General features: G+C 34.9%; 1 protein-coding gene across 4 annotated transcripts; it reads left to right on the top strand.

Moving 5' to 3' along the window:
• Positions 1-338: 338 nt before the first annotated feature.
• Positions 339-23,892, top strand: LOC134534789 (prolactin regulatory element-binding protein). Of its 4 annotated transcripts, none has more exons than XM_063373372.1 (8): positions 339-620; positions 4,796-5,009; positions 6,003-6,162; positions 8,846-9,023; positions 9,933-10,051; positions 13,777-14,020; positions 17,617-17,776; positions 18,168-23,890. In XM_063373372.1, the coding sequence occupies exons 1-8, from the start codon at positions 480-482 to the stop codon at positions 18,251-18,253; spliced, it is 1,302 nt and encodes a 433-aa protein (XP_063229442.1). In that variant the 5' UTR covers positions 339-479; the 3' UTR covers positions 18,254-23,890. The 4 variants fall into 4 exon arrangements, with proteins under 4 accessions (XP_063229442.1, XP_063229443.1, XP_063229445.1 ...); XM_063373373.1 differs by lacking the exon at positions 339-620 and adding an exon at positions 632-2,081 and having other exon boundaries at positions 4,839-5,009; positions 18,168-23,892; XM_063373375.1 differs by lacking the exon at positions 339-620 and adding an exon at positions 632-4,284 and having other exon boundaries at positions 4,839-5,009; positions 18,168-23,892.
• Positions 23,893-25,270: the final 1,378 nt, after the last annotated feature.

The following is a 25,270-nucleotide window of genomic DNA, read 5'->3' as shown; positions in this document are numbered from 1 at the left end:
TGATGTTAACTTGCATTTCAACTTTTATATTTTCCCTCCTAAATACATAGACTCATGTTGATATTTAAGGAACACTTAAGATGAAGCATTATCTGAATTACATATAATTTAAAATAACGACAGTATTATGAATATATTAATATATTTAACTACTCACTTTCAAATAAAAAAATTCTGTTTCTCTGTGTGTAGCTAAACAAATGACATTTATATATATTTACACTCGTCACTTAGATTTGTGAACAATATAAAGTACATAGAGTAAACACATTGTTAGCGTTACTTGAGCGAAATTTTGCATTGTGCGCGCAAGTAGCAGCGTCTTTGTGTAGCAGGTTGGTAGCCTAGGTGAACATTGTTTACGTGTTTTTCAGTTTTCAACTGTCAGTGATTTATGTCATATGGTAAAGAGAATGTGCATTTGAACGATTTGAACCATTCACAAAATTACACGCGTGTTTCGCAAGTCAGAACTTGCGATGCCGTCCATACGAAGGAAGGAAGATGGACTTCTCGCCCGCGTCAATTTTCCACTGTATGCAATTCAAATGCTGACAAGTCGACATGTTTTGGTTGCTGGTGGCGGTGGTTCAGCAAATACTGGTGTAGCAAACGGGTTTGTAAGTTAAAATTTGATGTAATAGTTATGCTAATTTTTTTTAATTGCTGGCAAATGCTCAACCACCCACTGAAAATTGGTCAAATAGTTTTTTTCTCATATCCTTAGCGATTGCTAGACGAACTTATTCTGCCCTCCACTGAGTGTATGACGGGCCAACCAACAATCTAACCTTGTAACTAGTGAATGCTGGGTAAATTTTCCTAATGTAGTGTTAGTGCGAGAATTTCGTAGGGGTAATTTTGAAGGAGACCCACATTTTTGAGAGAGAAAAATTTAATACCTAAATACATTTTTTGATTCCTAACATATGTTTCAATTATTGCCTAAGATGTCATTGTGGAACTTAAAGTATTTTACCGTTTTAACGAGTGGTTAGGTCTTCTACTACTTTTCCACAAATATACATTTTTTTTTTTTTAAATTCCAGAATGCATTTGATTTTTTGCTAACATTTCCTAATCATTGTGTAAAAGCACATTGCATTTGAACAAAGTGCCCCCCATAATAATAACCATTTTAAGTAGAAGTTAGGTTAAGGAAGCTACATTCAAAAAATTATATTTTCTTGGGTAAATCTGTATTGTACGGATTAGCACCAAAAAAAATCGTACAAATATGAAATAACTTTCATTATATGCTATCTTACGTCCTCTTTTCAGAACCGCCTGCGGAGATAAAAAATTCCAATTACTTTTGGAGATATCGAATTTTTTAATATTCATTTTTTGGCGATTTTTTTTTAAAAAAAATTTAAAAATCCGAAAATACCTTTATTCTGTGCTCTTTAACTTCCTCTTTTCATTAAACCCGGCGGAGATCAGAAATTCCAAATACTTTAGGAGATATTGAATTTTTTAATTTCCTTTTGTGCACTGCTGCGGCGTTGAGAGGGAAGCCTACGATTCACACATCTTTCTGGACATACCCGAATACTCACGTTGGCAAGCCTTCTTTTCTTAAAATTAGCAAGAAGTAATTAAAAATACTTTAAAACATTGTATATGGTTGGTTATATTAGGTAAGTATAGCTACATTAAAAAAACTGTAAAATCATTTTATGGTTGCTTAGCAAATAACATTTTAATATGTAGCTATCCAGCACTAGGAAACAGTTTACATGATTTCACAGTATTTTTAATGTAGCTATCCTAACCAAATCAACCATCCACAATGTTTTGAAGTATTTATAATGTAGCTAACAACCTAATTGACCATTAGTTTTCATGAGTTGCATATTTATTTACAATAAACGAAAAAAAAAAAAACCGAAGATGCACGATCGGGCGTTTGCCTCTCGTCTGTTGAAAGGCTTGCCAACGTGAGTATTCGGGTATGTCCAGAAGGATGAGTGAATCGTAGGCTTCCCGCGTTTCACCATTGTTGCTTGTTTACAAGAATGATTTTTTTTTTTTTTTTCGCGACGTAGTTGAACGACTACATCACGTAAAAAGAAAATTACGTGAGTTCCTACTGTTCATCCTTTTTCCCGGTTTGTTAGGTCAGGTCAGCTACATTATAAATACTTTATAACTAAACAACCATTAAAATTAATTTTTATTATTTTTAATGACCGTTCAGTTTCAAAGTATTTATACTGTAGCTGACCTGACCTAATCTACCTTTGTCCCGTTTTGTTAGGTCAGGTCAGTTACATTATAAATACTTAAAACTATACAAGTAAAATTGATTGATATTATTATTAATTTCCGTTTATTTTGAAGTATTTATCATGTAACTAACCTTACATAATGGAAAAATTCTGTTATTTAGGCATTCACGCACACACGGCAAAATATAAAATGGCGTCTGTTGAATGATTACATAGGGCTTGTATTGCAAAATAAGAACGGCGATATCTCCAAAAGTAATTGGAATTTTTAATCTCCGCAGGCAGTTTTGAAAATAGGACGTAAAAGAGCATATAATGAAAGTTATTTCATATTTGTACGATTTTTTTTGGCGCTAATCCGTACAATACAGATTTACCTTTTCTTGTTAATGATTGCTGTAAAATTAGTATAAACTTTACTTGCAATGGGTAAAAGTTTTGTATCTCATACTCAAGTTAATCCCTTGATCCTGTGGTACATGATGCTTGCTGTTTTAATTTAGTACGCCAAAAGATCCTGCACATAACAAAAACTTATCTAACAAATTATGATCTTTAGTTGAATAAAAAGGAAAATCTATTTTATATTCAACTTAAGATCATTATTCATTGTTATACCACAGGTGTTTTGTCGGGTCAGGATCTTTTAGATGTACTATATTAAAACAAGCATAATTTACCACAAGTTCAATGCATACAGGATCATGCCATCGGGATCAAGAGATTAACTTGGATACTTTATACGATACTTTCACCTTTGCTATGCTAATATTTTGACGTAAATTTATGTTGTGCTTAAATAGCGCAGCAAGACTGTTTTTCACGAGACATTTCCATGATTGTTGTCTCGCCGCCCTGCTGATTTCTTAATATTAGCTGCAACTTAATCTTATGGTTCTCCAGAGTTCCTTAGGAATATAGCATAGCCAAGACTGTTTTCTACCATAATTAGTTTTCCATTTCAAGTAACTACTGAAGAATGTTGAAAAATATTCACTTGAAATTGAAATCAATTTAGGGTAGAAAACAGCCTTGGTCCCGAGCATAATGTACTAAAATTAAAGGTTGTCGTTTTGAAAACAGTTTTGGCAACGCTATGTTCCTGAGAATCTCTGGAGAATCACTTGATCAAGTTGCAGCTAGTATCAGGAAAAAATTGGAGCTGCGACAACAGAACCAGGGAAATCTCTCGTGGAAAATTGTCTCTGCTATGCTATTGAAGCACTAAACAAATTTATGTCACTCATTTTTAATGGCTTTTACATGTGAAGTTTTTGAAATATGGGAATGCGCTTCCACATAATCATTATAAATAAAACAAGGAACTCAGTAAATTCTTTCCAACCAACCATTGGCACAATATCACAGTATTTGTTATGTAACATACCTACCTAGCCACTTTTTAAAATGGTAAACTAATTAGAGTATCACAATGCCCTCTCAAGAAGTTATTCAAAATCAATTTTGGATTATTTTTTTCCTCCAGTAAAGAAGTACCCACTGCCAACCATACTAAAGTAGTAGCCGAGTCCAAAAATGAGTACCCATGTTAACTTACTGTAGTTGAGTAAATTAAAGGGGACTGATATTGCTAAGTTTTGATCAATTATCTAGGTTTGATACCAGACAATTTCAAAACATAGAGCAAGTTGGTGCACTGTGCTCACATTCCAGATGACCCGGGTTTTAATATCAGTCTGGCCATCTCTATTTCTGTTTTCCATGATTTTCCGAAATCACTTAATGCTGTGATTACTTTAGACCAAGGCCTATTCCTTTCCCAATTTCTTGATGTGGTGTACTGTGTGATACCATCTCTAGACTAATGACCTGACTGTCTGCGAGAAGTTAAGTTCTATAAAATAAACAGTCTCATATTCAGAGTTTTTGCAAGTGGGAAATATAGCAATCTTTTTTTTTGTCTGTGTCTCACTGTCTGGATCACTGGAGACAATGAGGTGTGAGTGGAGGTAATGGTAGTACCCCGAGTAAAATCTGACGGCTCAATGAAACTTCCACTTTGGAAATTGAACCTGTATCGCCGTAAGTGGAGGTGAGTAATCCGAACACTCAAGCACCCTAACCTTATTTAATGATTGAGTCTGAATTCGACCAATAATTTGAAGCTGCATGTTCATGACAGCAAAATAAGTTGGAAATATCTTAAGGACTTAGGATGTCTAAAGTGCTTCCGAAGTCTGGTATTCGCCTTTGAAGTTGGGGTTGAACAATATTTTTATTGTAAATATTAATGTATTTAAGATGGAAACTGAGTGTCTGGATCATGTTTAATTGAATGAAGTTCTACAACCACCGCAAATTTTGTCTCTGTAGCAAAATTTTTTCATTGTTAAAATAACTGGAAGTAACACCTTTATTTTCTACATTATTGTGTAACATGTTACTGCCCCCAATTATTTCAATGAAATAATTTGACTACAGCTATAAAATGTGCAGTGGTTTAGAAGATTTGATATACTTCGCAAAATTACTTGTGGCAGTTTAGTTGTGCAGCATTCAGCAACAATTGACGAGCTCATGCGTGCAGTGTTGGGTTTTTGCAGGAGATCTTTGAGCTCTCCCATGACGGCGAGCGGTTTGTTGCAGAAGAAGTAATACGCCATGAAACTGGGCCGGTGGTGGTCATGAACTGCGCCACCCGCCACAGTGGTCGCAAGTGTTTCCTAGTGGCTGGCCAGGAGAGCCACTGCCAGTTCTACCACGTCAACATTAGCGTGGTGGACGTCCGTGAGAACGGCAGCTCAGCGGGGAAGAAAGGTACCTAATATTCTCAACATTTCCTTTGTGATGGGGAGGGGGGGGGTGGGGTGGTTTTCTCCTTGGTGGCTGTGTTTGCTGACGCTTCATAGTCACGTGGAAAGGGTTGCGCCATATGATATTACCTCCAAAGGCATGTTCGAAGTGTAAGGTCACTGAGTTGGTGCCTCAAGTGGTTCAGAGACCAATATAATCTTTAAAGATTCCATTTCATTATGGGCCCTGGTTAGTCAGGGGTGTGCTTCTAGCGCGGTATCTTACACCGTCAGCACACGGAACACCTGTGCAGTGAAGCCTGACAACTGTACCCACTAATGCAGAAAATTGGATTAGTCGCGCTAGGATCACGTGAAATGGATTACATGAATAACTATGGGTAATTTTGACTCCTGTAACTTCTAAACAGCGATGTTCCAGAATTGAAGCCAGGCATGAATGCCATTGTAGTGGCAAGATTATTATTTAAACCTGAGCTTAGATATTTATATTGTAGTAGTAATTACTTATTTTAGTTATTAATTTTTTTTTATTGCAAGAGAACTAAAAATCTCTCTCTTGCATTGATCCTAACCTTTGACAAGGAGACAAAAATATTAATTAATTAATTATAATGGCTAACCTTAATTTGTGAATCTGTCATATAACTTACGTAAATTTGAGATTATTTAATTATAACTGTGCTTAGGTAACATAATCACTAAAAGTTTTTTCCTTTTAGAATTTTTTTTTATCTGCTGCCTATGCTGTTTGAAAGGTTAGTCATTTAAGAGCACTGTTATGCAGAAATTATCTTTATACCTCAAATTTTAAATTACAGTTTTGGTGTATTTGGTGAGCATAAATTGCTACCAAAGCCAATTTATCTTCCTCCCTTCACTGATTCCTGTAAAACTTGTACCATTTGAATTTTGCAGCATACACTACAGTCTTGCATATAAGTTTTGTTGACCTGAATGCACATTAATGCTCACTGCATCTTTTCTTCTCAACCAGAAGATCATTCCAACAAGCCTCGAAGGAGAAGGAAGTCTGGTAGTGAAGAAAAATCTCCTGATCCAGATGTCAAGACTGAAAATGTTGATAGCAATGGAAACTCTTATCGGAAACTTCAGTTTGTAATCAAGCCAAATGATAGTGTGCAGACAGATTTCAGGTAGGTCTGGAAGTCATTAACATGGAACAGCTTTTCAGCAGTTTGTGACAAGTTGGCTTAAAAAATAAAGGTACATTTTTGTTTATCAGTGTATCTTGAATTGCTAGTAAACCATTTGAATAAGTAAACAGTAAATCCTAAAATGTCCTAGTACAATCAAACCACATTTATCCGTACTACTGAGACAAAAGGCAATCCGGACAATCGAAAATCCTGATAAACCAGGTAATATGGGTAATAGCAAAACAAAACCCTTAAATAAACAGACTTACCGTTTATAATGATAAAAAAACTAAGTTTTGTAACAATACCTAGGATACATGCCCTATATTGTTTACTAGACATTAAAAATATTTAAAAATAATGTTTTACATCATTTTTTAACAAAGAATTTGTCCACATTCTTCTGTTTCAAACTTGTGTAGTGTTTGAATGAGGCACAGTCACTCATACGCTTTATCATTAATAGTTTAGCTGGCGTGGTTTTTGGCTGATTTTCTAAGTATGCCATTATGTTAGTCAGCTGGTGCGTGTTCTTAAACTCAACTACCACTTATGCAGGAACTGTACATTGCATCAAACTAAAAAGTGAATATTTGGCGTACTTTCTTGTTAACATAATTAAAAAATTGTATGTGAACATTAAATAAAATGTCTAAAAATCTGATCTGGATTATTCGGAGATCTGGATCAACGAGGGCCGGATAAACTAGGTTTTACTGAAATTTTAAAATCTCTGCTTCTATATCAGGTTAAGTAATGTCAGATTACTCACCTAGTCTTATTTATCACGACCAGTTACAACTGTGAAGGTACGGAGACTTACTTAGTTACCTGGTGTGAGGTAGCTGATGGCGAAGAATTCTCTATCATCTATCCATTGTTTTTCCATCATAGCTTTGAAAATTAGTAGAATCAAACACATAGTTTTTTTTAATGAAAGTGAGTTATTTTAATTTGGATTCTAGTTTTGTTACTGTCAGGAGTATTTATTTCATCATAGCAATGGATGTGAACATAGAAAGACCGATTGAAAAAAAAATACATTAGTAATCTGTAAAAATAAGAGTCACATGTCTAGAATCTTCCTAGTTCGAAATTTCACATAAGGAGAGATTAGATAAACTGTGTTTTAGTTTGATGTTACAGAAAATGTTGAATTTTTGAAAATACGTATTTGATCACATATATTCGACGTTTGCAGTCAGCATGGCAAATCACTAATTTCTGGATTCCAGCTGACAGGGAAAATTGGGAAAGCAGGAATAATTCTTGGCATTGAAAAGGTGTCTTAAAACTGATTTGTATTTTAATCACAAATTTGTGTGCTGTTATTAGTATGCATATGATTAAATGATTCATAAATTGATTCAAATAGTTTTGTGTTAATTTAAACCACAATCAAATATATTCAATTTTTCCCCTTCTTCAGACTGGCAGAGTTTGTTATGTACCAATGTTGATAATAGAAATAAAAATGCAAACTGTATGCTGTGCAGTAAAAGAAAATATTTTCTAGTTGATTCTGCATGTAATGTTTGTTTGTTGGAGTGTGTTTTGATAACAATGTGTATTTTAATTAATCTGTTACTTCACTAGATAGTCAGCTTGTAGAAGGTAAATAAAAAAAATGTATATATTAGTTGGCGCAGGTAAAACAGGAACACTCAAGAAATTAGACTGAAGTAAAAGAGTGGGAACTAGAGATGTGAGAGGTAACATTTCCCTAGGAAAATTTATCAGCTTGAAAAATTTTCTGATAGTATATAACCACATGTTTTCTGGAAAAAAATTTCTTTTTTTCCCATTATCAACACTGATTAATTAAGATCTAAATAATTTAAGATAGGTTGATATACATTATACAATAATTTATTTTCTTAATATTTGCACCTATCAGTGGGTAGAGGGTAGCTTGGGTCTTACCCAACTCTCAAATGTTGAGTGAGCCATTATGCTGTAAAGAAAGACCAAATTTATGTTTGTATAAGAAAATTTTGATAAAATTTGATTGTTTGTTTCTGTGAAAGTATAATTCATTGAAAAACTTCCAGTTTTACAGAAACGTTTCTGATAAATTACTGGAAAACATTTTCCCAAATAAAAAATGGTTGTTTTTAAAGTCGGTTTACGGACGATAGTTTAACGTGACAATGTCATAACAAAACATTGATTTAATGATTGCATACTTTTATGAATAAAATTGAATCATTTTTATTGAATTATCACTATTTTGTATGGATACGAAGAAGGAGTGAAATGAAATCTACAATTTAATATATAAATTTACTTTTATTTGCACTCATTAATTCAAATATGTTTATTACTTTAACGAAGAGATTATTTTAACTATAACTTTTATACATGTTTGCTATTTAACTTCTTCCAATCTGTGTTATTCTGTTAAGGATAGGACGATGATAGGAAAAGTAGGAAAATAATGGGAGGTTTCAAGTTTAATGTGTCTCGAAAATGTCAAATCGATGGTTGTTCCAATCGAGTGGAAGAGCGATAGATGCGGCGCAAGCGTACAATGAGCGTAACGGGACAATGTGCGTAACGGGACAATGTGTCATCCTTTTTCGTGGGTGCAGCCGGCGTTCATCGATTTATTAGACGTCACGTCAAAAACATTTAGGGGAAACTAAAATCTGTATGGGAACCCTGCTCGTGTGCTCCACAGCGAGAAGGAGCCAGTCCAGCGAGTGGTGCGGATTGGTCGCTCAGGGAAGCTGATGGCGACGGCGGGCACTGACGGCTACGTGCGACTGTGGAGCTTCCCGGCCATGGAGAAGAAGCTGGACATCCAGGCTCACAGCAAAGAAGTGGACGACGTCGATTTCAGTCCGGACGAGAAGTGGGTGCGTTGGTAGATTCGGCTCGTGCGTATTTGGGATGTTTCTACACTGCCTTCAGGAGTTTATTAATTATCTTTCTTTGTAAACAAAGTGAAAAAAATGCTGGGATTGATAGCTGTTTTATAAGTAATTGTCACTCCTAAATAACAGCCAGTTACAGAAACAGTTGTCCTGAAAGTAAATTTTGGTGTTAGCTTTAGTGAAATTTTGTTTGGTTAAATATGGCATCACCTCTAATAAGTTAACTTCTTTTTAAAAAAAAACTCTCAGTAATTTTTTTTGCCAATGCGCAGTTAAAACTGTACATATAAACATAAGGTTTTTTTTAGGTGATTACGGAAAGGATTTTTTTCTTTCAATTCAGTAAGAAAAACACTAAAAAAAAAAAAAAGCTTGGAAAGGTTCATTTAACTTTTTATTTTTCTTTTAAAGTTCTTTCACTTTTAATGGGTCCTAGGTTTGCATGATCGTTACCGCATCACACTCATTTGGGGATGACCATGAGTATGATCCCAACACTTTGGCGTAACTCACATTTATGAGCACTGAGTTGGTATCCCAGTGGTTCAGAGTCTACTGTAATCTTGGGAGTTCCATCGTCGTAAGACTTGTGTGACTTAACAAACCTACTAAACTAACTTAAGTCAAATCAAGTTTTTTTGAGAATAAAAATTTTTAGTAGATAATAAAAATATTATTTTACATATTCTTAAACATAATCTTTAAAGTTTATGACATTATATCCCTTGGAACAGCTGACAAGCAGATGTGTGTTGATATCAAATGAAATTAAAAAAAAAAATTCTTTATTGCAAAAATCATGTGTAGTAAAAATAATACATTGCTGTTTGTCTGGCAATGAAACTGAAAGTTCCACAATGTGTGCAAGGTTTTGTTGTAATGTGTGTACAGGTTGCAAGCATATCAAAAGATAGTACCTGTGTTCTTTGGGATACAGAGTCGGGGAAAAAAGTTGGTGAGCTAAAATGGCCAGCTGCCGGAGAAGCGAAGTATTTATTCAAAAGATGCAGGTAAGCAAAGATTTTCAAACTATCAAAACATTAAGCTCATACCATAACAAATTTATGTAGATGTATAAAATGTTCTGTCTTATGTCATCATATTTTTTTTACTGATTATGCTAATTTTATAAATATTAAACAATTAGTTTGATCCTGTAAAGTAATGGAGGTGAATTAAGCTTCATTGCACTTCCAAGTAACGAGAAAATAAAACCAGCATTACATTAACAAATATGTACCTATGTGGACTGAAACAGTGCAAATTGTGCACTACAAAATTAGGTTTTTGTGGCAGGTTGTGGTTTAAAAAAATGTCTTTAATACTTCTGGAAACTCACTAAATATGCAAACAAGTAGGGATGTGCGAAAGTGACTTTTTCCACACGAAATGAAAGTGAAAGAAAATTTATCAAGTTTCGCGAAAGTGAAACGAAAATGAATTTTTCTATGAGATAAATATATTCTTAACGAAAGTTAAGCGAAATTTTTTAATTAACAAAGAAAAAAGTGCCCCAAAATTTGCTCTTCAGTAATAAATTCTATTACATAAATCATTTTGGTACCTTTTGATATATATATATATAAATATTATTATTTAATATAATCAACATCCGCCCTAGACCACACAACACAGCCCCATGTCACTCGTAAATTTCAAGAATCAATCCAGATCTTTCATCGCACAGACTATTTCCTTTACAGTCGTAATGTCGCAGTCTATGATAATATATTTATCATGTGCATGGTACTGATGAAAAAAATACGTGAATACTGCGGAACGGCCGCCATCTTGCACCACTGTCACACATGGCTAGCTCAGGAAGCTGTATACCAGGCAAGGGACATGGTCAAAACAAAACATAACAAATGGTTGCTGCCAAGTGGTCATTACATGCAGTGACTTGTTGACCTTTTTGTCTAATTGGCTGTATATTATGAGGATTTTATATGCCAGTCAGAGTATGTAAAATTTAAATAAAGCAGATGACAATGTTTTTGTTTGGCTGTGCGCGAATAAAAGTAGGTACGTTCTTTGTTTATGTGTATATGGTAAATACTAAATACTGTACTAACAGTTCTGGAATGTATGTTTTACGAATATAGTACCTACACTACTGTTTGAAAGCAAATGAATCAGGTAATTTTTCAAATATTGCATGATTTTGTTTTGATACCTAGGCCTACTGTAATCACGGTTGAATTTTGTTTACTTTATCTGCCATGTTTGTTCAAATTATGATTTTACCGTATTTTCATTAATGTGAGTTTTTTTCATCACCACGTAAATTAATCTTAATGGAAATCTTTTTTCTAATTAATGTCTTTATATGATTTGCATATGTCATTACATTATTAGTAATAACAAGCAAATCATATAAAGACATTACAGTAGAATCTCAGTGCTAAGTACTTACAGGTACCTCAAGTTTTTGTACTTAGTACTGAAACATGCATACATATCTTTACAAAGAGAAAAAAAATATATAAAAAATTGCTACAGGAGAGCCGCAATGCCATATGTATTAGCAACTGCGACTTGCTTTTTTCCCCTTGTCTAGTTCTCTGAGTATATCCACTTTTTCCTTAAGCGTGAATTGCTTTCGTTTCTTTTTATCTCCAGGATCATTCATATTGTAGCACAAATACAATGCGGTGTCTAAATAACGTAACCTGAAAATAAACTCAACAATAACAATAAACAATCCCGGCACAGACATCAAACAGTATTTTTAGCGTAGCGTAACACTTTTGTCTAAATAATTAATACTTCTCTCAAACTTCCGTCTTTCGATGTATCGAATGGTGTTGTGTTGCTCACGTCGCATACTACGTACGGTATAATCTATGGTTGTGCGCGCAACTGTTTGTTAACTTTGTTTTGAGAATTTAGAGGTTAGAAAATACGTTGCGGTGGTATTTGTGTATCTTTGTTCTACTACATTAATCATTTAGCTGGAAATTTATTTACCAGTTTAAGTAAATTTTGGTGTAGTAATGCCACGCTACTAGTATAATTTTTACGTTATAGTGAAAATATGATACTTTAAACTGAAACCGTTTTGCATGGCAAAGATACGATTTTTGGCGGGGACTTAAAAAAAATTCGTTAAGTGAAATATACTTTATAATAAGGTACGTATTGTACCGGTATTCTACTGTACATTTTTATTAAATTACGAGTTCTTTTTCAACTAGAACAAACGGAACTTCGGTAAGCTATTGAACTTTCGTTTGGCTCGAAATATTTCGCTAAAAACGAACTTCGACAGATGAAATTCTTACCGAAATCGAAAATGAAAGTAGCAAAATTTCGATTTCGGTATCGGTATACCGAACATTCGCACAACCCTACAAACAAGGTTATAATTTTTCACGTGATGGTGTCCAACGTCACTGTTTGTGCTTTTACACTTAAGGTTACAAGCTAAGAAATCAACTTTACTGATAGTAAACTCAAGATTGCACAGAATGACTGTAATATTTGCAGAATAATTTTTTTCATAATAATATTCTTAAGCTTATGTCTTTATTTACAATGATGACTATGTGACTTAAATCCAGTTCACGTACATTGTTTGCACTGTTTAGTTGAGTAGTGAATTGATACAGTCTAAACAGATTCTTTCCCATGAACAAGCACTTTTTTTTTGACAAATTTACTAGGCTACCTTTTAACAGTATATTTTATGTGAATGATATCAGAATATTCTGCTGTCTAAATAAAAACCCTAATAAGTCATAAAATGTACTTGTTCCTTGAATATTACAATATTTATATTATATAAGCCAGGGGCATAAAGTTTAGGCGAGAGGATTGTTGTATAGCTATGCTTTCCAGAAAATTTAAGTTTGACTTTGAATATTATATTTCATAGTAACTATTTGAATATTCATTTATTTTATTTTAATGTTAATGATATATCAATGTAATTGTTTTTGTATCTGTATCGGTCTATAATCTCAATTTTCTGAATTTCTGATTTGTTTCCTACTGATACTTCAAAAATGGATACACAAGAAAAAAAGTAAAATTTCATCCATTCAGGTGTAACTTATCTTTTATATTTACAGTTTATAGTTCCATAGGCATCTTTTACTCTATTTTTTCTGTAATTTAAGGCTACACTTGAATGTTGTGTACATTAATTAGTCGGAGGTATAATGTGTATTTTTCTATACTTAAATTTTGTGTTTTAAAATAAATTTTTTGTCAACTACCAAAAATCAATGTAATAAAGAATTTTGTTAATGTACAAATAATGAATTTCTGTAAACTTAAACTGTAATAATTTACAAAAAAAGTATTGAATGGCATGTTCAAAGTGTAAGATCACCAAGTTGGTGCCTCAAGTGGTTCAGGGACCAATATAATCTTTAACATTCCATTTCATTATGGGCCCTGGCTAGTGCACGTAGTAGGTTTTGTAATTATCTGTGGCATACCGGTATTGTACATGAAAAAAAACAATAAATTGTTCATTTCCTTTATATTCAAAAATCACTATTTTTATTTAGCCACAGGGTTATTTTTTTATTTTAAATAAAAAAAAAGGTTCCTGGAGGTAAAAACCACCTATATTAATATTTTTTCGGCAACACGTAAGAGATAGGTTGTAGTTGGTTTTGTATCAGGTATTTGATCTGTCAAAGAAATGTATCAGTAATTGGATCGGTATCTGTTTTTATCCGTGTCGCCCATCGCTACTTTACTTATCTTGTTGGTCGCCGGTCAGGTTCAGCACGGTGGAAGAGAACCCGGGGGCCAGCCGACTGTTCAGCATCGCCAACCCGGTGGGGCGGCCGGGCAGGCACAAGTCGTACCTGCAGCTGTGGGACCCCAGCCAGGGGGAGCTGCGCAGGGACGCGCCCTTCACCGAGAGCCTGTCGGCCCTGGCGGTCAGTGACAGCGGGAGGTTCGTGGCGGTGGGGACCATGTTCAGCGGCAGCGTCTCCATGCACGTCTCCTTCAGCCTGCAGGTGCGCAGGCAGTGGGGGACGTTGATTTGAACCATTTTAATTGATTATGTGACTCTGTTTTGCGCAGTTAAGGCATTCTCTTACAGTGAACCAAACGACATAAACAACGTATGATAATATCTAGCAAACAAACGTGAGAAATTACATACTAACAAATTACAAATATTATAGCTAGCAAATCGCATCCAAGTTCAGTACTAACACAAACAATATAAAATATTGTTTTTAAAAAATAATAAAATAAAATTAAAATTCTAATTATGATACTGTCATTCACACACACACACATTAATTCGATATTCCCTGTGAATATAGTGAGCCAGTGTTTTTCAATAAGATTTTTTTGAAATATCTTGGTAGAGTCTTGGTGTTTAGTATCTTGGTATTTCCATCCACTGTGAGTCATGAAGAAAACTCAAAGGACAGACAAGTAAATATGAATACACAAACACAGAAAAACAAGCCAAAATCAGCCGGTGTCAAATGACTTGGGAAGCATACTGTGTTCATCTCCGCTTTCGTCGCTGTGTTGCCGTAATACCTGTCTAATTTCACCCCTGGGTTTGCATTTGCGTCGCTGTATTGTCAGTGTGTTGTCCAGATTATGTGTTGAAGTATCATCTTTGGGTTCCTCCGTCTTTCACTGTTGTCTAAAGTTGTGTTTACACTGTAATTGCTATTTTTGATGCAACTGTCTCGTTTTCAGCCCACTGTGTTTGTCTCTGCTATGATATTGTTTTTGACTAATTCCTTCCACAAAATTCTTGTGCTGTCTTTACATTCAACATTGGATATCGGCTAATTTTGGGTTTTTGTCTGTCTTTATTTCTTTCTTTTTTTCTCTAAGACATTCAGGGCAAACTAGCAATGGTGTATGTCCAAAATAATGATTAATGAATAAATTGAGTTTCTCCTGGCATTCGTTTTGTAGGCCGTATGCTGATTATTCGTTTAACCCTTTGAAATCTTCTCTTAAACCAGTTTCCCCATCTTTCATTTCCTGTTCCAATCCAAGTAATTTTGCTAAGGACACTGTCATATTAGGCGAGACTGGAGACCCAGACTTGACAAAAAGTTATAACCAGAATTTAAAATGGAAAACGTATTTTGATCTAGGAGTTCAAAGGATAAAAATATCTATTTTTTTTTTGTGTAATAAAAACTAATAACCTTGGCAAAAGATATGGCCTTATTTTTGTATAACTCTGACCACTTTTTCTTCAACTGCTCTTAACTATGATGTTTCTTAGTATAGCAAAACCTCATTGAGTCATCTCACCTTAAACCAGGGTTGACTGATTTAAACCATGGTTTAATTTAAGGCTTAAACCATAGTTTATGTCAAGGTTTAAACCAAATTGTGTTTTTAACCAAATTTTTTAAAATATATTTTTAAATATAACATCATAATCAATTTTAATGGAAGGTCTAATTCCACTCTAATAAAAATACTTTGCTCATTAATGTTTCTTGTGATACAGGAACAAATAATTATACAGGATAATTATAAAGTCCGTGAAACATTTCATAAAATCGGTGCAGCGAAATTGAAAAGAATAACGTAAAAAATTATATACCGCGTGAAAGAACAATTCTCAAAGTTTTTTTAATGTAGCGCCAAAAAGCTATTTTAAAAAACAGCCGACAGGAGCGCTAGTGCATGTAGTTGCTGAAAATGGCTGCGAACCAGGCAGAGAAAGCCTTTTGTGTGCTTGAATACGCCCGTAGCGAATCGGTAGTGAGTGTCCAAAGAGCTTTCCGTGGCAAGTTTAACAAAACACCACCAGTTTACAATAGCATAATGAAGTGGTACAAGAAATTCGAGGAAGACGGCTGTTTTTGTAACGCAATACGGTCGGGTCGGCCAGGCGTGTCACAACAGACAGTGGATTGTGTACGGGACGTGATGGTGCGGAGTCCCAAGAAGTCAACTTATCGGGCTAGTGCAGAATTGAACATCCCTCAGCCAACAGTGTGGAAAATGCTTCGTAAGCGATTAAAAGTGAAGACGTACAAATTGCAGCTTCTGCAAGCCATCAACCACGATGACAAATTGCTCAGACTGCAGTTCTGCATTGCCATGCAGAACCGTCTTGAAGACGATGACTTTGCAAGCAAATTAATCTTCAGTGACGAAGCCACTTTTCATCTCTCAGGAAGAGTCAACCGACACAACACACGCATATGGGGGACAGAGAATCCACATGCAACTCTCGAACACGTCCGAGATTCGCCAAAAGTTAATGTGTTCTGTGCCATGTCAAACAAGACAGTTTATGGCCCCTTCTTCGCTGAGAGAACTGTCACTGGTATCACCTACCTCGACATGCTGCAATTGTGGCTTATGCCACAACTTGAAGCTGATAGCAGGAACTTCATCTTCCAACAAGATGGTGCTCCACCTCATTACCACAATGTGGTACGAAATTATCTGAATGAGACGTTGCCACATCGCTGGATGGGCCGTGGGGCGGCCGCTGACCAAGTGCTACTCCCACCACAATCACCGGACTTGACACCTTGCGATTTTTTCTTGTGGGGATACATCAAGGATAGTGTTTATGTTCCATCTCTACCACAGAACTTTGACGAATTGAGACACCGCATCGTAGCAGCTGCTCTTACCATCACTCCTGATATTCTGGGTTGGGTATGAGCAGAATTGGACTATCGATTAGATGTGTGTCGTGTGACACAAGGTGGACACATAGAACATTTATAACTAATGAAAAAAAAACTTTGAGAGTTTTTCTTTCACGTGGTATATAATTTGTTTCATAATTCTTAACCATTTCACTGTACCAATTTTTTTTAATGTTTCACGGACTTTATAATTGTATACTATTCAAGAACTTATCATTTAAATTATCTTATAAGTTGTAAATTATACCCAGCTAAATAATCCTCTAAATTTAAATTAATTATTAAAGTGTAGTCAAAAGTGTAAAAAAAAGATGAAACAAATAAATTTTATATTTTTAAAAAAATCCTATTTTGTGGGAAATCCCTAACTTTACTGTAAATCCCCTTTCTGTGGGAAAAACCATTCTGTGGAGAATCCTCTTCCTGTGGGAAAATACTGGTAAATATCTTACGTCGCGGTTTTTTCACCAAGCAAAAATAAAATTACGGAAATACCATTTTCCAACATTAGAGAGGTTCCCGTATGTATTTACCCTGAAAACAGCATTAAAAAATACCGACTAGTTTATGAGAAATCCCATGTTTTAGCTCACATTTCAATATAAATATATAAATCAACAAGCCTCTGTGTGTTTGAAAAATTTACCAACATCAGTAATGGGAAAATTAGTTAGTAAGAGATGCACAATCAAACTAAATAATATTAGCTTTCCTAGCCACTTGCTCAATTCAAACTTAAAGCTAAATAAATTACACTCATTGAATTTGATGTAAAAGATTTTTTTGTGTGTGTGTTTTTTTGAAATGCTTATTAATTTATTTGCAATTTCATGGTTTTAGTTGCATTTGGTGCTACGTGGTGCTTCGACATGCTTTTCGTTGTTATTTCGGTTTTATCGTAATTCATAGTATGTATAATCTTGCCCCTTATTGTTGAACCTGTGTCGTTGCAGAGAGTGCTGTGGGTGAAGGGAGCCCACAGCATGTTCGTGACGGGCCTGGAGTTCCTGCCGCAGGCTCTGGACGGCCCGCCGGTCACCAGCACCGCGGAGGCGGCCGTCCTCAGCATCTCGGTGGACAACAGGGTCTGCATACACAGCCTCGCCCACAGGAGTGAGTGTTTGTCATCCCTCGGGAATTGTTACAACAACCTAAGTGGTACCAAATTAGGTTGTTGCTGCACCGCATGGCACTGAAAATTCAGTTGATGCACAATATATATCTAAAATATTAGACAATACACCGTATACCTCCGAAAAGCAACTTAAAATCATAAAATTATTCTACTTATTTGTGAAACTTAACCCAAACCTCATAAATCTAATTTTGCTCTTGATTTAATCAATCCTTTTTAAGAATTTTTTTTTTGTTTTAAATTTTTAGCCTTTTTCGTAAAATAATTTTAAACACTTTTTTCTATGTAAAAACAAACATTGTTAAATAGTCATGTGCAACTTACAAAGTGCATTTTGTTCATTGTGCTATGTAATTACTTTTGTTCTAGGGTCTATGCCGTTTTGGTTGGCGATCCTGCTCATCGTTGTCACAATGTTCAGTGCATTTGTGTTCTGCAGCTACGTGGGCTTGTGACGGGGCAGAGGTGTACTAGTACGTCCGTCTTGTGTCCGTAATGTTGTTCCCGACACCGTGATGTTTCTCGTCGACGAGGCAACGTGAGGGATGATTCACCAGGGCTGTTAGTCCCTTTTTGGACACTCAGATTTGAAGCTGGTGTTTCGAGTTTTGCACGTAGTAGGTTTTGTAATTATTTGTGGCATACTGGTATTTTACATGAAAAAAATAATAAATGGCTCATTTCTTTTCTATTCAAAAATCACTATTTTTATTTAGCCACAGGGTTATTTTTTATTTTAAATAAAAAAAGGTTCCTGGAGGTAAAAACCACCTATATTAATATTTTTTCTGCAACACGTAAGAGATAGGTTTACCACCACTGCCTATTGTCTTGGTTATTGATAATTGTGCACTTAAACATATGTTATGACACACATTTTTAAGAAGTTTCCACTTAAGATTGTTTCCTGCATTATAATTATAAAAAATTATGCACTTTGCTTGTTAATTTAATGTAACTGAACTCTTTTAAGAAGTTTTTCTTGTTTAATTAGCTGAATGTAAGAAAATTCCTTACAGATTTTTACAGTAGAACCCTGTTATAATGTTTTTCAAGGGAGCACAAGAAAAAAACATTATAAGCAGGAAAACGTTATAAGCAGGAAATCTCAATTTAGCTCTTAACAATGTTCGAGCTTTGTACCAATGGACTCACCAAGCTATGTAAACAACTTTAATGTTAAAACCAAAGATAGTATTCTTGATACATGAATTTTCTGAAACAAGCCAACAATTTTTCAACTTCGTCTTGTTGCCTGGTTAAATTTTGTTTGTCTTTAAAGATACACTGCCACATTTTTTGTAAAATTGTCTCACGATTCATATGACAACATTAAGAGTGAGAACGTCCACTCCTTTGCCACCTGAAAATGTTTAGTTTTGTGATTCCTACGTATGAATGAAAAAAAAATTATTTGTAAGCAATAGAAAACACTTTTAGTTATGCCCTCGCTCAATGGTTGGCAACTTAAATATCGTAGGACTATGTACGTGCATCTGAATACCCACTGGAATGGCAAGGAAGAGAATAGTTGACTAAGGGTGCCAACTGACACGTAACTATGAACATTGTGTACCTTCAGTATATTGCATAAAATTGTATTTTAACAAACTTCATGTATTGTATGGCAGTGATTGTAAACATAAACATACATAAAGGAAACTTTTTATTGTAAGTGTTGGAATAATTTGGTTTTAAAACATTTTTCCCCCATTTATTGAATGTTAGAAAGCAAACATTATAAGCAGGAAATTACACTATTTATGAACGTTATATGCAGGAAATAAATACATTGTCCTTATGGGGGAAATATTGGGACTTTAAAAATATGACATTATAAGCAGGAAAACATTATATGCAGGAACATTATAACAGGGTTCTACTGTACTTATTTTGTTCTCATTGCTATCACTAAGTAAGTTAAAGTTAACGTCATGGTTTGCATCACAACAGTTAATGCTAAAAAGAGGTTTAGTATGGCTGAACCCCTTAGATTATATTGGGCACCGGGCACAGTGCCCTTGACATGAGGGGGAGGTGTGGAAACTGAAAGAAGTCACTTTTGTTTTAACAGTTTTCATGCCATAACAATTTCTTGGCATATAATATGCATCTGTTAAGCAGAGATCACACATTAAAATATTTTCAAAAATCATAAAATAGTGTCCATTGACAGTATTATTACAGTTAGTCATCCCCAAAAAATTAAATCAGTACTAAACATCATGGCAGGGGCGGCCCCAGGACAGACGGCAGTCGTCCTGTACCCACACCTGACAGGCCCCCACGCCAGCCGTTTTATTACTGACGCATCTGTAAAGTAAAATGCTTGTCATTAATTTGTATAACCATATTCATTATATTACTTAAACATTCTTTATTTGGATTTTAATAAAGTTAAATTCATTTTTGTGCTTTTAAGATATAAATAAATTAGCAAAACTATCGTCTAAATTTAAGTTCCAGGTTGGTTTAAAAATTTCGGCTAAACGATTTTATTTTTTTTAATTTTCCAGGGACCCCTTTTTTCTCTGGAGAGCTATTCTAACTCCCAAAGGTCCCCTTACCCCCCTCGGTACACCCACTCTTCAAAATATTAGTCCCCCCCCCCCCACTAAAGTAAATGGCCCAGGGTCCCTCATAGTCTAGGGCCCTCACTGCACCATTCACTTCACACGGTTAACTATTTAGGCAGTCAGTCACTTGACTACAAGCCTTCCACTAAAACTATGTTTTAACGAAGCCAAATTTTGAAATTTAAAGTTGAAACCAGGCCCCGATTTACAAATAGGTCAACCAGGCATTTGCCCAGAGCGCCGGTTGTTGAGAGGCGGGAGAATTTGAGGTGCAAAAAAATAGGACAAAAAATTTTGAGGGACGGGGAAAATACAAGGTTTTTAACGTACTGTAATGACTTTATTTTCAAAAATACATGTTAGTTTATGCTAACTATTGCAGTGTGCGAAAAAATATTAGGCCTTATACCAAATACTTTAGAAATAGATTTAAAACTCGTTTAGCAATATACAGAATATTATAACTCATGTTTTATTGTAGTGGTTGTAACAGCTGTATAAAACTGCAACAAATAAGAAAAAAGGACACAGTCTGTGTCTTTGTAAAACCTTCGTATTTCATTGCATAATGTTCTGTTGTAAAACTGATGATAAATAAGTTTAAATTTTTAATTTTTTTTTTTTTTTTTGATTATCTGCCCAGAGCATTAGCTGCTTGGGATCGGGGCCTAGTTGAAACTAAGATGGTCTCTTTCGGTTTCTAACTCTTCCCCTTAATTAAGAGTCACCCCAGCAGTTGATGCCAAATCATTGCCACTTGTCTTAGCCGTGCGAGTGTGGCGGCCTAGCACTCATTGCCACTTTGGCTTCCTTATAATTTGTTCTGATTGTGAATTCAACTCTCGATTGGTAAATGCTTAAACTCTGTCAAACTTTGTATTCGTCCAGTTGCGGAATAGGTTTCGCTGGTGCCATAGCCAAAGGGTCGAGATTTCACTACCATGTTTGATACGTGGCCCCATCAAAAATGCCACACTTTTATATTTTAATGCCGATAATCATTGTGACTTGAGTATTTAGTTCCTGGGGGGGATTTTTTTTTTTTCCCCTTTGTTGTACTTTCATTGTTTTTATGCCTGTATTGTCACAGTGATGGCACATTTCAGTGTTTTCGTTGTTGTTCAAGCGGTTACACATGTTATTCATATAATAAAAACTAATACGTATCACTTCACAGTGAACCAATCCAGCCAACTTTGTGCATTATTGATAGTAATTTATTATTTAATAATGTGGTTTAAAAAAGTTGTACATAAAGTGTTGTGCAGTGTTACTGTTTAATTACAACCCTTCAGTTATTGAAAGCTGAGACTTTTTATAGGTAATTTTGTGACTCTTTTGGGAAACACATTTCACAAACACCTACATTAGTGAACATTGTACACAATAAAATTGAAAATCAATCTTAAACAGTCCTACCATTTATTTTTTTATCTCCTAGCCCCTAGGATATTGATTATCTGTCACCTTCCTCAATGATGATGATATTAAGGGGGAAGCATTTGTGATGGATAGGAAAAGTGATATGTTTTTCATTGGTGGGATATGTGGCGTATGTTTCCGTATTATGGATAGGGGTGTTTCCTCATGCTGCTCCAGTTTCCCCCACCAATGCTGCTCCATCTCTCACCTAACTCTGACGACCTCAATGTTCATACTATCACTTTAACACAATTCATTCATTCTTTGCATGTGTTTTGTTAAAGTGTTCTTGTATGTTGATGCTCTTGCCCTTATTGTTTTTTGCACACTGCATTCCAATTTACCTGTATTTGTGATGTGAAAATGCACTTTTAACTAACATACGTATAGTTTTGTGGTACTCAACACTGAAATAATGAAAACAATTTAATGCTCCAGTTAAACGTTTTTGATAATTTTTTATTACCTTATTTATCCAACAGTCAATGTACTGTTTTTATGCTGCAGTTAGTGGATTTTTTAAAATAGCCTTAAAATTAAATTATTATTTGTAACATAAGTACAAAGTTTTACATAGTTTGATATGCATATTCATTCAATTGAACTAATGACAATTCATTTATTACGTAATTCATTTTCAATTTTTGTCTTGTGTCTCATATTCTACAAAATCAAAAATTTTATTTATAAAGTGGATGATTTTGAATTTGTTTGTAATTTAAATCTGTTTGTAATAAGAGTGTTAGTAGTATGTTAGTGTTTTAAAAATATGTAATTTTTAAATTAGAAAAATTTTGTGTGTGTTGGTTTCTCCTTTAGGTCCATTATATTGTCATAGGTGATGTAACTTGTTATTTATATCCCACTTTGTTTTATTGTAGTATACTGTAAAATAAATTGTTACATAAGAAAAACTTATAGTTAAACAATTTTCATTCAATTTGTTAAACTAACCTAAATTTTTTCTGCAAGCTAAGTTTGGAAAAAGCAGTGTCATCTTGAGTAATCAACAGGAGTCAGAATTTTAATATTTCATATTATGATTTTTTTAGGCATAGCTAATATTCTTTGTAATATTAATAAAACATACTTCATGGTCAGAAATAAAGCTATATCAAAAACACAATCTCAAAATGGCATAAAAAAAAATTTTACCCCCAAGTGTTCATTGTCGTTCATCAAACAAGGCTAGATATTTGAAAATCAAACCAAAACACATTGAACCATAAGATTAAATAGAAAATACAAATGAGCGAGCGTAAAGGAAGAATATACAACAGATAGGGCTGCCCAGGGTAAGTTATCTTATTCATACAACAAACCTTTAACTCTGGTGTAGCAGTCAAGACCTGGCTGGTCCCGTTGACCGTTGGACTGCTGTCTGCTTTTTCTCCTTCGCTAAGGAGAAGTGCTGTGGAAACACAACCTTAGTACTGTCTAGTGGATGTCTTGCGAGTGTTTAGTAACTAGTGGAGCTGGCTAGATAGCAGTGATTTAAAGTTTTGAGCCATTTCACAACAACCTTTTCCCAGCATGTTTTACGAACTGTGGAGTCATCGGGCCTTGACAAATAACTTCTGTGATTGCCTGCGCTACCCTTTTAGGGTGATGATGACTGACAGGATGGTTGTAAATAAATTTTTTTACACGTTCCTTTCCAATATTAAATGTTAAAGAAAAAATATACTGTAGAGGAAGCTCTTTAACTGATCCTCAATAGTAATTTTGATAGCGAAACCAGTGAAGTTGAATCGCCATCAGGATCTGAAGAAACTTCTGCTGCACAGTCTACTGCAGAGACACTGACTTCTTTTGTCAGTCATTCTACTCCAGCAGAAACATCTTCACATCCACATTGGGCACTTCTTCTGCAACAGCTGATCATTCTTCTTCAGTAATAGATGAATCCTCTTCTAGTGAGGAAGATGAGGAAGAAACCCAACTGCTGATGAAAAGAAAAATTGTTTGGCAGCCAGCAAATCTGACTCAAAAAAAACACAAGTTCGATGATGTTCATTCGGGAGTAAAGAGTGAAACAGATGCAGCAGGTTTGAATGAGCTTGAATTTTTTCACCTATTATGTATTTAGCCATTATAAACACCCTGTGTGAGGAAACAAACCAGTATTTTTCTCAATGTGTGGCAGCTGGCAGAGTTCCTGAGAGGACACACACTGAATGTAAGTGAAAGTGATGTGTATATTTTTATTGCCACTGCATTTATAATGGCAAGAATTAAAAAATTGAGTAGGTATATCTGAATATTATTCGCAAACCCCAATTTTTCACACACCAATATTTTCAAAATTTCTATCTCGAGATTGTTTTCAGAACATGCTGTGATTTATCATGCTGCGAAGAGTCTCGCAGTGGTGATTATTTGTTTGAAGGGCAGTCAATCATCATTCTTTTAGGGAGATATATAAAAACCATTTCTGCCCATGTGAAAATGTTTGCATTGACGATTCATGTCGTTCAAGGCAGACTAAAAAATAAAACACAGTATATTCCCGCATAAAGGAGCTGTTTTGGAGTGAAACTGTTATCTGTATTGTTCTTACCAATTATATATTAGACTTTGTGTATTTTGGAGTGCCTACAAACATTCAAAAAATTGGTCTGGCATTTCTGGTGACGTAGCTAGCCTGATTGAACTGTATTGACAAAAGGAACATGCACTTTTCTGTCACAACTGGTACACCAGCCCAGTATTGTTTTGTTGGCTTTATGACCGAGCAACAAATGTATATAGGACTGTTTGTCGCACAAGGAAAGAAATGCCTATAATGGTTGAAAAGCTGAAAGAGGGAGAATTTACTTTCCAATCTGTTTCAGGCCTAATGCTGGCATTAAAATGGTGTGACAAAAGAGACATTTATATGCTGTCAACTTTTCATCAAGTAGAAATGACTGAAATTTCCGAAATTGAATACAAAACTGGACATAAAAAACTTAACAAATGTATATGATTACAATAAATCAAGGGATCTGTTGACAGGAGTGACATGGTAATGGAAACAGTAGAAAGCATCAGGAAATCATCAAAGTGGTACCGCAAGCTGTTTTTTCATATTATTGATGTGACTGTTTTCAGTTCGTATTGTTTATACAATGAATTTGCAAAAACTTTGTATGCTAAGATTCAAGTGAAAATCATAGAGCAAATTTTCGAAAAGTACAAGACATCAGGACCTCATCTTCCAAATGAAGGAGTGCATGCAGGACAGAAAAAGCAAACTAAAGTTTGTTGCAAAGAATGTGGAAGACACTGATGTGCTGAGGATAAATGTATAAAACTTGCAATCTTTATGACGTCCTGGCAGCTCACATACTTGACGTAAGGTTACACACTGGAATACCAAGAGCTGTGTTAACCAGGGAAAATTTTTCTATCCTCACAACTTGCAGCAATTCCAAGGTCTTAAAGGACTTTATTCTGCAACAAATATTATGTATGCAGGTCCAGTTGTAACTT

Source organism: Bacillus rossius, chromosome 8 (assembly GCF_032445375.1).
Source record: "Bacillus rossius redtenbacheri isolate Brsri chromosome 8, Brsri_v3, whole genome shotgun sequence".
Lineage (NCBI taxonomy): Eukaryota > Metazoa > Arthropoda > Insecta > Phasmatodea > Bacillidae > Bacillus > Bacillus rossius.
The sequence above is the reverse complement of the archived record's forward strand: the minus strand, read 5'-3'. Positions and strand labels throughout refer to the sequence as shown.

Coding starts and splice junctions, on each gene's coding strand:
- LOC134534789 (XM_063373372.1), top strand. CDS start 480: ATGCCGTCCATACGAAGGAAGGAAGATGGACTTCTCGCCCGCGTCAAT. Junction 621..4,795: donor CTGGTGTAGCAAACGGGTTT/GTAAGTTAAAAT, acceptor GGGTTTTTGCAG/GAGATCTTTGAGCTCTCCCA. Junction 9,024..9,932: donor TCAGTCCGGACGAGAAGTGG/GTGCGTTGGTAG, acceptor ATGTGTGTACAG/GTTGCAAGCATATCAAAAGA.